The sequence below is a fragment of the Ceratotherium simum genome, chromosome 40 (genome assembly GCF_057802395.1).
Source record: "Ceratotherium simum simum isolate JZ-2026a chromosome 40, ASM5780239v1, whole genome shotgun sequence".
NCBI classification, from domain to species: Eukaryota; Metazoa; Chordata; class Mammalia; order Perissodactyla; family Rhinocerotidae; genus Ceratotherium; species Ceratotherium simum.
The window spans coordinates 553,110-570,641 of record NC_141939.1 but is presented as its reverse complement, the minus strand read 5'-3'; the positions used below and the strand labels follow the sequence as shown (position 1 = coordinate 570,641).

At 47.1% G+C, this 17,532-nt stretch overlaps 1 protein-coding gene across 1 annotated transcript; it reads left to right on the top strand.

Moving 5' to 3' along the window:
- Positions 1-10,299: 10,299 nt before the first annotated feature.
- On the top strand, positions 10,300-14,711 carry IL37 (interleukin 37). Its single transcript, XM_087426354.1, is given in 5 exon segments — positions 10,300-10,381; positions 11,838-11,900; positions 13,922-14,064; positions 14,311-14,353; positions 14,356-14,711. Coding segments are annotated over 5 exon segments (534 nt in total). The 3' UTR covers positions 14,559-14,711.
- Positions 14,712-17,532: the final 2,821 nt, after the last annotated feature.

Here is a 17,532-nt window from a genome sequence, read left to right as displayed (position 1 = left end):
CTCGGCTGTTTCCAGAATGGCTTTGAGAGATCCCGCTGTCCAGGACCAGGAGCGTCTGGTACATGACCCAAATGTTGAATTTCATGGGGTCTTTGGCTGTCATCTGAACCGGGATCAATACGACTAGAGAGTAGCATTTCACCTGGAGCATGGGAGACTGCGCCTTCCCAGCTCCACATCAAGCGTCCCACCTCCAGCTCCAGTGGACTCTGGCAAGCTCAGGATTTCTCATTATTTCCTTCTTCCTTAGGCTTTAGTGAGAGGCAAGTGACCTCTCTTCTCAGAACTTAGGCTCTGGAATTAGGCAGAGTTGGGTTCAAATCTGATCTCTCTCACATATTAGTTGTGGGACCTGGAGCAACATTCTGAATTGTTTCAGTTTTTTCATCCATGAGATGAGGATTGTAATAGGGCCTACCAAATAGGGTTGTTCTGAGAATTTAAAAAGTTATTCAGTGATCAATATTAGCAAAGTGCCTGGATCATTGAGGAAATATTAAAAAATTCTTTATTATTATTGTTGTAGTTATTATTTTTCTTAACCCTTTTTCTTCCACTCTCTCCCTGGGGACATCATGCCATCCGCAGTGCCTGGGGTGGGACAGATCCCTGCACTGGCTGGCCCAATGGAGGGAATTGAAGAGTGGGCAGGGAGAGACGGAGACAGGAAGCACCCAAGAGCCCACTGTATAAGACTGAGCTGGCACTGCAGGAGCTCCTTCAAAAACCCAGAGGAAGGGGTTTTTGACGCTGGTTCTCCTGCCACCCCCTGTAACACTTGTTCTCCTGCCACCGCCTCCCTGAATCCATCCTCAGCCCCTCTGTGTGGGATGGCTTCCTCTCTGGGCTGCCACAGCTCTCTGCACGCATACCTGTAGCACGGGTGTTGGTGTCCTTGTCTCATCTCCCTATAGCACTGTACGCTCCCGGGTTGCAGGTCCCCTGTCTGACCTGCCCATGATCCTCCTCAGCCGGAGCCTAGTGCCCCAAGCATCATGGACACCCAGTGTTTGTGGAATGGATGACCTGCCCAGGTGAGATCTTAAGTAACTCTACAATGATACGGGGTCAGATGAGATCCGTGGTTCTCAGCCCTGGCTTACCTTAGGAATCTCCTTGGGAGCTTTTCTGGGTCCCACCCTCAGACATTCTGACTTCATGAGACAGGTGCCGGTTGATTAAGAATCCTTGAACTAGATTACCTCTAAACCTTCCAGCTTCTCAAACTTGAACACGCAACGAATCACCAGCAACTTCTGGTTCAGTAGGTCTAGGTGGTGCTCAGAGTCTGCCTTTCTATAAGCTCCAGGTGCTGTAGATGCTGCTGTGGTCTGATGACCACTCTTTGAGCAGCATGGTCTGAGGCTGTGGTTCTGAGCCTTGGCTGTACACTGGAAATCACCTGGTGGGTGATGTTTTAAGCCCATAGATATCTAGGCCCCACAGCCCTGAGATTCTAATTCAATTGGTTCAGGGTTAGACCCAAAGATACTATTTTTAAGAGATCTCATTTCTACCACTACCATTGTACATTTTTTCCCTCTTAAATATTTCTTAATCTGTTCCCTCCTTTTACTTCTGTTTCCCTCCCAGCACGCCCTGACTTGGGCCTTAATCATCTCACCCTCAGGCTAGTGTCATATCCTCATAACTGGCGTGCTTGTTCATCATCTCTGATCCCAAGGCCACTTTAGAGGTGCAAGTGGTTTTAAGGTGCTGCTAATTATTTTCTGTAGGGAATTAGTTCTCAAACAACAGCAGAAGCAGCAGCAACAATGGCAGCAGCAATGGTGCTTGAAGCAGCCTCCCCTCACAGAGACACAAGAGTGGACCTGACACCCGTGTGCACCTCATATCACTTGGCGCTCACTACTGTTTTGCCAGGGAGGAAAGTGAAGCCTAGTGTTCACACACTGGCCTGCGGTAGAGCTGGGACTCAGGCTGAGGTCTCCTGACTCTGCTCCGTGCAGAGAGTGGTGACGGGGGAGCCTTAAACCTGACTTGGGCAGACAGATGTTATAGTGCCTTTAAATTCCAGCGTCTGTTGCTTACTACCTGTGTCATCTGGGACAGGTAGTCCCTCTCTCTTGCTGTGTTTCTGCTTCTGACAAGTGGTGATGTTAATTTCCTCCTGCGGTTATTGTGAGGTTCGCATGGTAGCCTGTGAGTAGGGTTCTGGCTCAGTGCACAGCAGCCATAGCGTTCAGTGGTGTGGGTTTCCTGTGCGCCCCCTGCTGGCCAAGTTTCTCTTTTTCTTAAATTCTGTGAGGAGGTCAGCGTTGCCAGCCTTGTTGCAATGATCAGAAGAAGCACCTGGAAGATTTCCAGGCTCAAAAACTTCCTTCTCCTGTACCACTCACCAGATATATATGATCTGCTTCTCTAAGCAAAATCAGAGGCCCACCCAGGGCTCATCTTGCACCCCATCCCTTCTTCCCTGCTTGGGCCCCCCTTGTCAGTGCACAGGGTGCACTGTGGGCAGAAGGCATGGAGGTGAGGCTCAGGAGTGGCTCAGAGGCTTCCGGCCAGTGTTGGATTCAGAGCCAATGAGGTTTCACATGAAACAGGAGTTTAGTGAATTCTTGGGAAGTAATGGTAATTAAAATTTTTCTTCTTCATTTTGTTTGTTCTGCCCAAGACTAGGAGCACATTAAAAAATCATAAAAATATTTCATTACCAAATGAATTTTGGAATGCTGGATTAAACAAACATAGCTCAAGGGATGTAATATTAAAGAAACTTAATTTTGTCTGCAATAATACTTTTAAATTTTAAAAAATCAGCTTTGAGGTATAATTTACATACAATAAATATGCTCACTTTAGATATATGGTCTGATGCATTTTGACAAATATATAAGTTCATTGTACCCAAAGTCCCATCAAAATGTAGAGCATTTTCGTCTCCCCAGAAAGTTCCCTCCTGCCCCTTTACAATCAGTCTCCCCCTCCCCCACTCCAGAAACCACTGATCTGATGTCCATGAGTATAGATTAGTTTCACTTGTTCTGAATTTTCATATAAATGGACTTGTACAGTATGCAGTCTTTTGTGTCTGGCGTCTTTCACTCAGCATAATGTTTTTACAATTCATCCATGCTGTAGCGTATATCAGTGCTTTATTCCTTTTTATGACTAACATTCCATTGTATGGATATGCCACATTGTGCTTATCTGGTTTGGGACGTTATGAACACAGTGTAATTAACAATGAGGTTGGCTTTCGCCTACCACTTTGCCGTTTGTTTTCCAGTTGTCTCTTCCATTTTCTTCCATTGCTCTTTTCTGTTTGCGTTTGAGTTAGTCAAATATTTGTTAGTGTTCTATTTTATTTCCTCTATTGGCTCCTTTGCCGTCCCTCTTTTTATTTTATAGCATTTGCTCTGGGGCGTTGTCCCTTTAATTTAAATGCTAATACTCTCCCTGCTCCTGTATAAAAACTCAGTCACGGGACCAGAAGTCTCAATCCAGAAATTATGGTGTCTTGTTCCTTGTCCCCACTCTGCTTCCAAGCTCTGACAGATGAGGAAGACAGCAGACAGGGCAGGAACAGACAATACAATGGAGTTTAAGAGGTGGCAACAACGAAAATTAAACTCGAGCTCCCATTGGCTGGAAGGCCAGAGAATACTTCCTAATTTAAAGAACAAACATCATAATTTTGTAAAGCAAACTGTGACATAAGACATATTCATGTTTCCCATGACATTAAAACCATAAACAATGTTAAATATAAGAATTGGATATGTATTATAATTTTGCCTTCAATTTTCATTTTCTCCTCATAAACAAAAAACTAGGAATTTCCTCCATGATTTCAAAGTTTCCGTTGATGACCCTCTATACTCAGCAACCCGTCACTCTGTCACATTGTCAGTCTGACTGTGTCACCTGTCCTTACACCTGTTACACCCTCTCACAAGGTCCCTGCAGAGACAAGAAGGCAGCTTGAGCCCTTCAAGATTTTCCCAGGATCCACAGGATGCTATCTCAAGAGAGTCTAGTTTGTGCCTCATAAAGGTCCTAGGACTCCAGCCGTATGATCTTGGGCAAGGCACATCACTTTTCTGAAATGCGGTTCTTCTCTATTCGAAACAGGAATATTGAAGATGTCTTCATCTCAGGGTTGGTATGAGCATCACAAAAAGAGAGTATGTGAAGAAACATTGGAGCATATTTACTTAAATTGAAATTCGGAGGTCCTGTCAGAGAGGGCCCACCAGGCACTTGGGCAACTGGCGCTGCCCAGTTTGATGGGGCAGAGGCCCTCAGGCCCTCAGAACAGCTCTGGCCACAGGCCCACTGGGCTGTGAGGCCACAGCATGATGTCAGGCCTCATACTGAGACCCTTGCCTGTCTGTCTCTGGCTTCTGGACACGGACCCCACGTGTCCAGCCAACTCTCTCCCTCTCCTTGCCCTGAGCTGTGCTGCTCTTGATCTCTTCACAGACCCAGGACCTAAATCCCATTCTTGCTGCGGGGAAGGCCTGTGCCTTTGTCTCCTCCCCTCCCGTCAGTAAACACAGCCACTGAAGATGGTGAACTAGTGCAAGCTGCTGGCTCTTCCCCCAAAATCAACTCTGGGGAAGTTAGAGAAGCAGAGAGACGTGTGGATTCCTTGATAGTTCCTGGGGATTCACAGGACCTAACGGAGAGAGCATGAAAACCTCCAGGGGAGATTGGAGGCTGCCGGGACAGGTGAGGATGGGCTCCGCAGTTTGGAGAGGAGAGGCCAGAGGTGGAAGGGGGCGAAGGGAGGCAAGGTTTTGGGTTCTGCTCTTGCTGGAATGCCATGTTGCTTTGGGACAATCACCAGCTGCCCCTTCACCACAGAAATGCCACAGACATAGGCAGCCATGGCCCGAGCCACCGGAGGGTGGGGTAATATTGGGGCAGTGTGAAGGCCCTAGCACAAAATGAAGCCTTTTAAAAATGCAGTCATAGCCAGGGGGATGAAGTGCTCTTGGAATTCCCAGGAAGAGAAATTCTTAAACATTCTCTTCAGAGTTTTTCCATCATCTCTGTTAATACTCACATCAAAGCACAAATAATAAACAAAAAACTGGGAGCAAGTTCCTGAAACCAACTTGTGGAGAGGGAACAAGGTCTCCAGAGCTGCCAGAAACCAAAGGTGGGAGTCCCAAGTGCCAAAGTCTGGTATCAGAAAGGATGGCTGTGAACTGGGAGACACACCTGTCTGCTGTGTCACCTGAAGAGCAGGTGACCCACACAGTGCCCAGGTCACTGGCCTTCCCCACGGGGCAGGAGGTAAGCCTCTGATGAGGAGCACGCCCAGTGGCATGTGCTGACTGTTTGCACTTGTCCAATTACCGGCATGTCTCTGCCAAGCAGCTACTTGAACACCCTTCAGGCGAAATCCCTCACTGGGGTCTGACCATTTCAGGAGGATCAATAGTGGCAGTGAGAATGGCTGGATGCCGCTGGGTCAGCAGTTGTGCAGTGGACCTATTTCATAATTCTCACAAAACGACTACAAGATATCTCAGCACGTCCGGCACCCTGACCACGGGAGGATGGCTTGAAATGGAGTATTGTAATCTTGCTGCACTTTCCATTTTGTCCTAAAGTAGGGGATATCTTATGTGTAAATCAACCCAACGTCACGCTGAACCCTGTCTGGTGCTATGCAGTTACAAAGGAAACTAAGGTTTCCCCCACCATACAACATACATGCACACACGACACACTGAAAACCACACCAAAAAACACATATCCACAACACATACAATACATACTTAACATACACACATATGTACAAAACACACACAAAACATATATACCCACACACGCACAACATATACATATACACAAAACACATATAGCCATAAAACACACAGCACACAATAATATACACCCACAAAAAACAACACACAAAACATACACACAAAAGCACAATACACACTCCAAGAAAACATATACCCCCACCCCCTGCACAGAAAACATAAATGCACCAAAGACACACACACACACACACACACACACACACACAGGAAAATACAACCTGCAAAAAGTCTGTATAGTGATTGCCTCTGTAATGAGTGTTTAGATAAGTAAAAAAAAATAATTTAATAAATTAGTTTCCTTAAAATCACTGTAAGATGCATAATTTTAAAAAATATATAAAATAAAATGTGCATATCCTTTGACCCAGCAATTATACTTCTAGGAATTTATCCTAGGGAAGTAATCAATGATACATGCAAAGGTTTAAGTCCAAGCATATTTAGCACAACATTGTATATAATAGTGTAAAAATGAAAACCCAAATGTTCAAAACTGGGGATTAGTTAAATAATGGTACCTCCATATGTGACACACAAATTAGCTGTCCCTTGTCCTCTTCTTCAACCTCCCACAAATAAGAAAACAAATAAGTAAACAAGAACATCCTCTTGTGCATCAGTATTGGTTAGGACTATCAAATTCACTGAGGTTTTATGGAGGGGGGGCAATAAAGGCAAAGGTTTACATTGAACACTCCACATCGCACTATGTAACAGCCCTCATTGTAGAGATAACCCTTCTCTCTCATTTCCCTTCCCTGTCTTGAACTCCTGGGCAGGATCTACAAGTCTATTTTGCACTCACCCCGACACAGCACCTCTCCACCCTTCTCCATCTTCCCCATCCTGAGAGCAATGGTGGGCCGCCCCACACTTACGTTCTCTCTCATTCCAGAACTCAGCAAACAGAAGTGTCTGCCTTCCGAGAGGACAATTTAATGACTGTTTTGACTTTATTTTATTTTTACCTCCTCTTTTCCTTCACCATGTGATCCCCATTCCAAAGGTTTATTTAGAAATTCTCCAAACAAAGATCTCTCCTTATTAGGAATTTCGCAGACAACTTAGAGACTTTTATTCCCGCTATCGAGGGAATAACATTGTTCCCGGTCTTTAGACAAATAATGAAATACCTTACAGCAATTAAAAATGATGGTGTAGAAAAGTATTAATGAAATGAAATGATATTCGACAGATATTGAGTAGAAAAGGCAGGATGCACTGTTAAGTAGGAGAGGCATGTTACAAAGTAATTTGCCAAACACACTCCTACGTTTGCATGTTATGTAGATGTGCATGTGGAAAAAGACTAGAAGGTGAGACCTTAGTCTTTAACCACTTATAAGAGATGGAGCTGCCATGTGCTCAGACAGGCCTGAGTTACAGTCCAGTGCTGCCTATAACTAGGTAGGTGATCTCGGGGCCACTGCTTAACCTCTACAACTGTAACGTCTTTTGTCTGGAAGCAGGGAGGAATTCATCTACCCACAGGATCATCAAAGGATTAGGTGTGATAAAGAAAGCAGTGGGGCCGGCCCCGTGGCTTAGCGGTTGGGTGCACGCACTCCGCTGCTGGCGGCCCGGGTTCGGATCCTGGGCGCGCACCGACGCACCACTTCTCCGGCCATGCTGAGGCCGCGTCCCACGTACAGCAACTAGAAGGATGTGCAGCTATGACATACAACTATCTACTGGGGATTTTGGGGAAAAAAGAATAAAAAAAAAAAAGCAGTGGACTTAGCCCAGGCCTGGCATGCTGACTACAATGGTTGTTGCTGTTGTCCCTGTGTTATTGTGGTGCTGGTGGTGGTGGCCCAGAAGCTATTATCTTATTTAATTATGTGGATTTTCCTGTGAATTGACCAGCTTTTCCTGGCATCGTGAAGCGCAGTCACACAGACTAACTGACGAGAGCAAATGCAATGCAAAATGCAAGAAAATGAAAGTAAATAGCCAAGAGACTGTAGAGAGAAGCTGGTCCTTGGTGGGCTTGATGAGGAAGGTCCCTTGGGCGTGTTTGGCATGTCACCATTGAAGAAGAGGTGGAGGGAGGTGTCAGTGACGTCCTGGAGTGCACCTGAAGGAGAGATGAAAGGAGGACATTTTTCTCTGGGACGTGGAGACTCCTCCTGCCTGAACTCTGGCACGGGGGTAAAGAACAGCATGAGGACAGGGACGTCCCTGCACCTCCCAGGCTCACTGCCTGAGGTTAGCCCTGCGTCTCCCCTTTCCTTTCACTCACGTCTCTTTCTTACACCTTTGCTGTCGGACTGGACTGGTGGCCACACAGTCTATCTCGAGTGCCTTGAAATGTGTTGAATGGATGTGGCACAGTCCTTGGTGGAGTGACACTACCCCACAGGAATTTGGTTACAGTAGAATTTGTTTACAGTTCCGTACACCACACCTTGGTATGGAAAACGGCAGGCAACAAGTGATGGCTGATAACCTAAGATGCTGTTTATTATTAGTTAAAGGAGTGCTGCTGTTACATTTGCATATACACTCCCAAACTGATTATTTAAAATGAGGACCAGACCTGGCCCCTCCAGATCAGAGATCCCAAGAGCAGAAGACAAACAGAGCTCCAGAACCCCAAGACAGAGCCACAGACTGTGGGGATCCCTGGCCCAAGTAGGTGGTTCTCGTCCGCTGCTCAGGCGGCCAGCTGACATGGATGGGGAAGCAGAGGGGCATCTGGGCCCTGCCTTGCTTTTTTCCCCACTAGAAGCACACCTCTCTATGGATTTCCTGAATTTCTAGATATTACATCTGAGACCTGCTTAGACCACCCTACTCTCAGCCCCAACAGCAGCCCGATGTCTCCTAGGAGGGCTTCCACCAATAAGCAGGGCATTGCTACAGGGCCAGGCAGACACTGAGCTTAGGAAACCTGCAAACCGTGATAATGCTAGCACCTTCTCTGAAGGCTGAGAAGGCTGATTTCAGAGTCTAGAAAGTACTGGTCTTCAGAAAGAGATTTTGAAACCCAATATTTTGAGTGTTCTTAGGTGGAAAGAGATAGATCTCAGATGGTCGAATGCACTGCTTCTTTAGGGAGTTCTGTGGAAGCCACCTGCGTTTGTCTTGATATAGGTGGCAAATTCTATAAGCAGCTCACGGAGATACTCCCAGGTTCCTTCAGCCTGTGGGCATTATTCTGCCCTCCAGCAGCACCACCAGTATATTCATGCATGGGGGTACCTACATTTCTGCCCAGACATCTCTTGTTCTAATGTCCTCTGGCTGCGAAATTCTCTGCCTTCTCAAGTGCCACCCATTCTCCGCGTTCTTTGATTTACCCCCAAACTGCAAAGGCAGTTGTGCTTTGCGGATTTGGGGGCAACAGTCTAACAACAAACAACTTAAAATCAAATAGTAGATATTCGTGCCCTTTAATGATCCATCAGGTCTCCCCACCCCCCAGAACTGCCCAGCGGTCATCCTTTCCTTTTGCTCCCTGTCCTTGTTGCCAAACCCTGGAGCTCTTCTTTATCGTTTTTATTTTTTGAAAAACCGTATAGTTCCCTTTGTCTCACTCCTAAGCCATTGTCGAAGCATTGGGTTTCCACACAAATTGCCCATCTCTGCAACCCTAAAAGTGGTGCAACTCTTGAGAAGTCGTTTGCTTTCAGGTTTTTCTTCCGTAAAGTGGGAGTGACAATTCTAGCCCCACTTCCTTCACTGTGTTGTCCTGAACTAATGTTGGTGAAAGTTTTTTGTGAACTGTGTGAGATGTGATGTGCCAGATTGGGGGGTGTTTAGAAATCTCTCTTCTAAGCCCTCCAGTGAGTGGATCCTGTGTTAGCCCTGCCCCAAGACATCAGGAGCTGAGCCTTCCGGGACCTTTGGAGGCTTAGTTTCCACGACAAGAAGCTGCAAAGAAACTGCCTTTCTTTGAAAAGATTAGACTACAGCAGGGGGTCAGCAAACTTTTTCTGTAAAGGTTGGGACAGTCACCATTATAGGTTTTGCTGGCCACATGATCTCTCTTTCAATTACTCATCTCTGCTGCTGTTGCAGCCAGAGAGCAGCCATAGACAACATGTAAACAAGGGCATGGCTATGTTCCAATAAATCTGTATTTAAAAAACAGACGGTGAGACAGATTTGGCTTATGGGCTGTAGTTTGCCAGCCCCAGGACTAGAGCAATACACTTTGAACTTTTTGTTTCATTTTTATAAAATGTTGGCAAGATCCATAGAAATGATATCATGACCCTTAGTGCATTGTGACCCACAGTTTGGAAAACATTGCTTTGGAGGGGCAAAAATCAAAGAAAGAGTGATACAGAGAAGAGCATGGTCCAGCCCTGTGAGCCTTCCTGGATGCAAACATTTCTAAGCAGAGAGAAAGGCTAGCAGCCTGTTCTGCACTCGGGGCATCCAGCAAGGTTTCCTGGGGTCAGAAGTTGCCATAACCGATCTCCTTATTGTCTACTCAGGACCTGCCCTTCATCCCAAGTTCCTGCTGAGTCATTTCATCACACTGAAGATGTCTGTTTTGCAGGAGAACTCAGGTGTGAAAATGGACTTTGAAGACTGGGAAAGAGAGGAACCCCAGTGCTGCTCAGAAGGTAAGATTCTTGTGAAAATCTACACCAGGGCCAAAAAGTAATTCCTAAAGCAGGACCTTGTTAGGCGCTGTGCACAGACTAGTTCCTCTCTGTTGACCTTGCACGGTAAGCGAGCTTTGAGACCTTCCCTGGTGAATGAATTAGACAAGAGAAATCCTTGAAGGGAAAATGAAGCTTTGCCACAGGTACCCAGGTACAGTAGGTGGTAGATAAATGGATCCTCTTCACCCAAAGTTTTGGGGCTTTGAAGACCTGACTCACCAACTGGATGGTTTTGAATCCTCCAAATGTATCTCTTTGCTCTCAACCTGCCCAGGCAGAGGAGAAAGCCTTGGGGTGGAAGGGGTTCTCTGAGTCTGGGTTGGAAAAATGACCTCGGCTCAGAGCTTCTTAGCACTCCACGGCGGAAGGCACTTGGGCGTTGGCTGAAGGGGGACAATAAGAGGAGGTTTTTGACCGAAATGACTGTCTAAGGGATGGAGTGTGAAGGGAGTGGCCTGTAACATGCCAGAGGCCAAACCCGTAAGCTTTCAACTCACACATGGCAATCAGAGTTCCAAAACTAAAAATCAGGACATCGCTCTGACAAATGTGGATCTTCTAACAGTAACAATAGAGTGGTTTGGAACCAGCCCTCCTGGAACAGGGGCAACGTGGTGGCCACCATGCTCATTCTGTCCCTGAGGCTGTGGGGAGTGGACACTGGGAACACACAGACACAAGATTCTGTAATTTCCCAAGGCCAGGGAACTTCACATGGTGACATTGAGACTATATCCTGATTCTGCCTCTGTTTGTTGGTGCATGGGAGGGGAAGGGGTTTCCTCCTGCTTCCAACACAATCCTTGAGAGTCTTCTGTCTGAGCCGGGCCTGGGGCAGCTCCACCTTCCCTCTCCCCTTCCCCACCAGGCTGCTTCTTTGAATCATAGACCGTCAGAGCTGGAGGGACAGATGGGGAAAGTGAGGCTCAGAGTGGCGAGAGGTGGAATTGTCTCAGACAGCCAAGCAAAGCTAAGACTGGGTAGAACCTTCATACCGGAGCACAAGTTCTTCCATAGTTGCTGTGTGCTCTCAATGTGCAAAAGTTGTTTGGATTATGACCAGGGATTTCATTCAGGCGTTTCTCAAACTTAATGTTTTATTAGGCAGAATCCTCCAGATTATTCTCGAAGTGATGTGGGCAATGTATACTATCCCCCCTGAATTAATGCAACACATATGTTTCTAATAAGGGCTCTAGGAAGTTCTGCATTCAGAAACCCGGTTAGCTCTATTTTAGCTCCATTTCCCACCATTTTTGACCAGGGAAGCTATTTTTAATGTCGTTACTGTCTCTCTGCTTTAGTGTTTCTCAAAACACGGAAAAAAGAAGTGAGGCATTAAATGGCCCCTCGTGCTTCTAAATCCCTGGAAAATTCCAATTGCATGTGCTAATCTCACTGTCTCTTATTCCAGACCCAGCCAGAAGCCCCCTGGAGCCAGGCCCGAGCCTCACCTCCATGAGTTCTGCACACTCATGTAAGGCCCCTGGGTGGACTGATGAGGGTGGCTGAGGGGTGAGGACGGGGATGGGGTATGGTGCCTTGGGGCTTTTCTAGAGGAGAGGGAGAATCAGAGACTGGGGACACCTAAGGGTGCTGGGATGGGGCTGAGGCTTTTCCTTTGCAGAAGCAAATCTCAGGAGGGTCAATAAGACAGATAAGCTCAAGGCGGGCCTCTGCCTTTCCAGAAAGGTGCAGGTAACCCATATCCACTGAGCGGCACTCGAGAAGAAAGCTTTCGAGCCTGGGAACATTCCAAATGCTTCTTCTGACTGTTGCCAAGAGGCTGGCAACCCTGACCTCCTCACAGAGCTTATGAAAAGCAGAAACTTGGCCAGCAGGGGGCGTGCAGGAACCCTACACCACCGAGTGCCATGGTGGCCACACACTGAGCTAGAACCCTCCTCACAGGCTACCATGTGAACCTCACAATAACCCCAGGAGGAAATTGTTAACATCACTTTTCAGGAGCAGAAACTGAGGAAGAGAGAGCGGCTACCTGACCTAGTAAGCAACAGACGCTGGAATTTAAAGGTACTATAACATCTGTCAGCCTAAGTCAGGTCTAAGGCTCCCCTGTCACCACTCTCTGCACAGAGCAGAGTCAGGAGACCTCAGCCCGAGTCCCAGCTCTACTGCAGGCCAGTGTGTGAACACTAGGCCTTACTTTCCTCCCAGGTAAATGGCAGTGAGCGCCAAATAAGATGAGGTGCACATGGATGCCCGGCCTACTCCTACGTCTCTGTGAGGGGAGGTTGCTTCACTGCTGCCACTGTTGCTGTTGTTCTCGTTGGTTTTGGTCTTGTAGGTAGGAGGTTTCTGGCTCCTGATCTGCACTGTGCCCCATCGGGGTGGAAGCAACCACACAAGCCTGTCTGTTGGGCCTATTCGCATTTCTTCTTGTCGGGGCTGTGGTCCCCCTCAAATCTGGGAGCAGAGGTTCTCAAGGTGTGGTCCTCGGACTAGAAGCAGCAACAACTCCTGGAAGTTTGTTGGGAATGCAAATTCTCTGGCTCCACCACAGACCTCCTGCATCAGAAACTCTGGGATTTGAGGCTCAAGAGTTTGTGTTTTAAGAAGCCATATGGGTTATTGCCATGCACAGGAAAGAGAGAATCACTGCCCTACAGAAAAAATTGCCAGTGCCTTAAAACTACTTGCACCTCTACCGTGGCCTTGAGAAGGAAGTTTGAAGAAGGGATTTGGGGTGTCAGGAATAATGTGAGAGAATAGCAATTAAGAGGATGCTACACAAGCCTAAGTGTGAGATGATGGGGGCCCAAGTCAGGGCGTGATAGGAGGGAAACAGAAGTAAAAGGAGGACAGATTTAGGAATTATTTAAGAGGTAAAAAAGCACAATGCTAGCGCTAGAAATGCAACTTATATAGCATGTCTGGGTTTCATCCTGGACCTACTAAATCAGAATCTCAGGGGTGTGGGGCCCAGGCATCCATGGCCTTAAAACTTCTCCCACCAGGTGATTTCCAGTGTACAGCCAAGGCTGAGAACCACGGCCTTAGACCATGCCCTGGAGGAATGCAGCATTCATGATCAGGATCACAAAGTATTGGTCCTGGATTCTGGGACCCTCAAAGCAGTTCCGGATAAAACCTACACACTCCTAGGTGACTCTCAGTCTTGGTTGTGGTTTCTCTCTTCCCCCAGCTGGGTAAAGCCGTCCTCTGAGGAGCTCAGCTCAGGCTGTGCCATACCTCCAGCTCCAGCAGGTGGTGGGCAGCAGGGTCGAGGAGCTCCAGAGATGGCTAGGAATTGGATGGAGCGTGTGTAACAATGACCAGATCTGAGGGAATTCTTTCTAGAAGGGCTGGCAGAAAGAAGGAACCAGACTGTGAAGGAAGAGGAGGCTTGGACCAGTGAAGGAGGGGGCTTTGGCCCAGAGCCAAGGGGGGAGGATTGCACATCATGCCTGAAACCCTGCAAGACAGGAGGGCATTTTTTCTGCTCTGAGGACCAACAATTTTTCTGTCTTTTTCCAGAGACTTTTTTTGTACTAGCCTCCCACTTGAGCTCAGCCTGTGAGCAGAAAGGAAGTCCGATTCTCCTGGCAGTCTCTAAAGGAGAGCTTTGTCTCTGCTGTGACAAGGACAAAGGACAAAGCAAGCCATCCCGTCAGCTGAATGTGAGCATTCCAGTTCAATTTCCTTTACCCTCAGCCACCCCAAAGTGGAAGGCCAAGATCCTCAACACCTCTCACTCTCCACAAAGTCTTATTGTGGCCAATATAACAGAAGCATCCACATTTCTGGAAGCACTGGGTAGAAGAGGTTCCTGCCCTCCTACTTGGTTCTGTGCTCCAAGAGCACACATGCTGGATTTTCTCCCTCTCAAAGACTGTGCTGTCTAATTAATCTCTTTTACCTCATAGGAAAAGAAATTTACCAACCTGGCTGCCTAGAAAGAACTAGCACGTTGGCCTTCATCTTTTATAGGGCTAAGGTGGGCTCCCAGAACACATTGGAGTTGGCTGCCCATGCTAGATGGTTCATCTGCACCTCCTGCAATTCTGGTGAACCTGTTGGAGTGACAGATATTCTTGGGAAAAGGAAACACACTGAGTTTTCATTCTGGCGAGTTCCCAAAGCTGAAGTGAGCCCCAGTGAGGTCACTGAGTAGGAAACTGCCCCATTGAATGCCTTCTGTGCTTCCCTCTCTCCCGCCAAGCACAGAAGAACGTGGAACCTACTGCTAACCTCTTTCATTTCTTATTAGTACTTTGAGAATTCATGTCTTTAGGCCATAGAAAAAAGGATCGCTTAATTATAGAGTTCTTAGATGAAATAAAGTTCTGGTTGGAATGAACCCAGCTTCTGCCTGTATGCTGCTTACCCTGAACCATCAGTCATCTGTAGGCTGTGGCATATTGCATGATTTGGCCAAGCAGAGCATGAACTTGCCACAGGAAGGAGGAGCTGGGCTGATGCTATGATCTAGTATTAGCCATTCTTTTTATTTTGCTGAGGAAGATTTGCCCTGAGCCAACATCTGTTGCCAATCTTCCTGTTTTTTTTTTTTCTTGAGGAAGATTAGCCCTGAGCTAACATTTGTGCCAATCTTCCTCCATTTTTGTATGTGGATCACTGCCTTAGTATGGCTGACGAGTGGTATAGGTCTGCACCAGGGATCCAAACCTGCTAACCCAGGATGCCAAAGTGGAGCGTTTCAAACTTAACCACTATGCCGCGGGGCCAGCCCCGAGAATTAGCCATTCTTACTGGTGTTTGACATGAGCTGAGGGGTTGACCCTGGGGCAGAAGTGCATGGAAGATGTTTAGTCTGTGTCTAGGGTCCAGTGTGACAGGAAGAAAAGCAACAGCAAGTCACCATCTAGCCAAGTGGTAAATGGAAAAGGGTCGGGTGGGTCTCAGACAAGGAGCGGGGTGGGTCTCAGACAAGGAGCGGGGTGGTTCTCAGACAAGGAGCAGGGTGACTCAAAACGTGGGAGAGGCACAGAGACAAGGAATCTGAGTCAACTGACAGTCAGGAGACCAGAGATCTGTTGAACAGCCAGTTGTCATCTGGAAGGCCTGTCAACAAGGGCAAGGTCCATCACTAAGCTGGGCTCAGATCCTAGTGAAGGGTAATGAGTGGGCTGGCTGAACAGAAACCCAGCACCTGGAAGCAGGGCGTGGGGTGAGGAGAAGAGGAGGCTTGGGAATTAGTTGTGTACCAGTTATGGTTCTTCACTTACAAGCAACAATAGTTGATTCAGGCTTACTTAAGCAAAAAGTGTACTAAAACAAACAGGATCTTACTAGAAGGATATTGGGCATATTTTTTCTTATTGCTGCTGTGACAAATTACCATAAACTCAGTGGTTTAAAACAATGCAATTTATTATCTTAGCGCTCTGGAGGTCAGTCCAAAATGGAACTCACTGGGCTAAAATCAAGGTGTTGGCAGGGCTGCGTTCCTTCTGGATGCTCTAGGGGAGAATCAATTTCCTGCTCCATCTTCAAAGCCAGCCATGGCTGGTTAAGTCTTTCTATGCTGCATCACTTCGACTCTCCTGCTTTCCTTTTTCACTTATAAGGACCCTTGTGATTACATTGGGCCCACTTGGATAATCCAGGCTAATCCCCAGCTGAAGATCCTTAATTTAACCACATCTGCAAAGTCCCTTTTGAGATGTAAGGTAACACATTTACAGGTTCCAGGGATTAGGACGTGGACATCTTTGGGGGCCATTGTTCTGCCTAGTACATGAAGGACATGCTGAAGACCCAGAGTCAGAAATTTCCCACAGGTCAGAAATAACAGGAGCTAGGGAAGCTTTGGCCCCAACACTCAGATGGGTAAGGACCAATCATGTTTTTTGTCACTTAGCAAAAGATTCAGATTCCAAGGAGAGCATGTGATTGCTCTAGTTTGGGTCATGTGTCTGCTCCTTGGTCAGTTAAAGGCGGCGCACCTTGATCAACACTTTCTCCAAGATACTCCTTCGTGTTTCAGGCGAGGCCGGTGAGGTGTCCTCCAAGTTGAATTGGAGAGCTGAGCTCAGGAGAAGGTGTGTGGATGCCGGGCAGGAAGACAAACTGATGCCTCCCCGAGACCTCTCAGTTGTAACTAGGAGTGTGATAGTACCCCAGTCTCTGAGGGTCAAGGGAGACGAAGCCCAAGGTCAGCTGCTTCTGTTTCTGATCTGATGATGATGTTGACCAACACCAGGCCAGCGGTAAAAAAGTATCTCGTATTTTTAGCTTTTGAAAATGTGTTCAGGTGACAATGACGCTTGGGGGTGGGGGCGTGTCTTCTTCAAAGCACGGAACCTTTTCACAACCAAGACACAAGTATTCAAATTAGCCTCCGAGCTAGGGCTGTCCCACGGCAGTGAGGACTCTGGCTCTCTTATGGACCAGCAGAAAAGAGATGAGGCTCGCTGACCATGGCCTTGAGGAGGTGACCATTCGGGCCAAATGGAGATAGGCACAGCCCGGGCTCCACCCTGCTCCGCTTCCTTCCAACCTGGTGACATGTAGCAAGTCACTGTGGCGCTGGCCACATGGGCTTCTGCAAGGCTCCACTGAGATCACACATGCACCAGCACCTTACTGAAGCATGAGGCCCCTGTGCGCCATTGACTTTATTGTTCGAAAGCTCAGGGCATGGTTATGGTGATCGCATAGGTGTTCCACCCCATTTAATGCTGTGAGCTGCTTCCCAATCCTAGCGCTACCAACTCTCCTTCACCCGACCCTATTTGTTGTCTTTCTAACATACTATATAATTTACTTATTTATTATGTTTATTGTTTGTGTCTTCTGCTAGAACGTAAGTTCCAGGAATGCTTTGCTCTCTGATGTATCCCAAGAACCTACCATAGTAGTGCCTGGCACTTGTAGGCACTCAATAAATTTTTTACGAATGAAGGAAGGAAGAAAGACTGGAGGGAGGAAGGAAGGGAGGGAGCGAGGGAAGGAAGGAAGCATTGCTGTTTAAATCATGGTCTTCTTATAACTACAGCTAATATGACTCCCCCTGCAAAGTAGATGCATTTTGGAAAACTTGTATAAAACAAACTCAAGTGTTTTGAATTTCATTTTCCTAACTGTCATTGTAATCATGGGTCTGGGTGTTCAGTAAAAAAGTT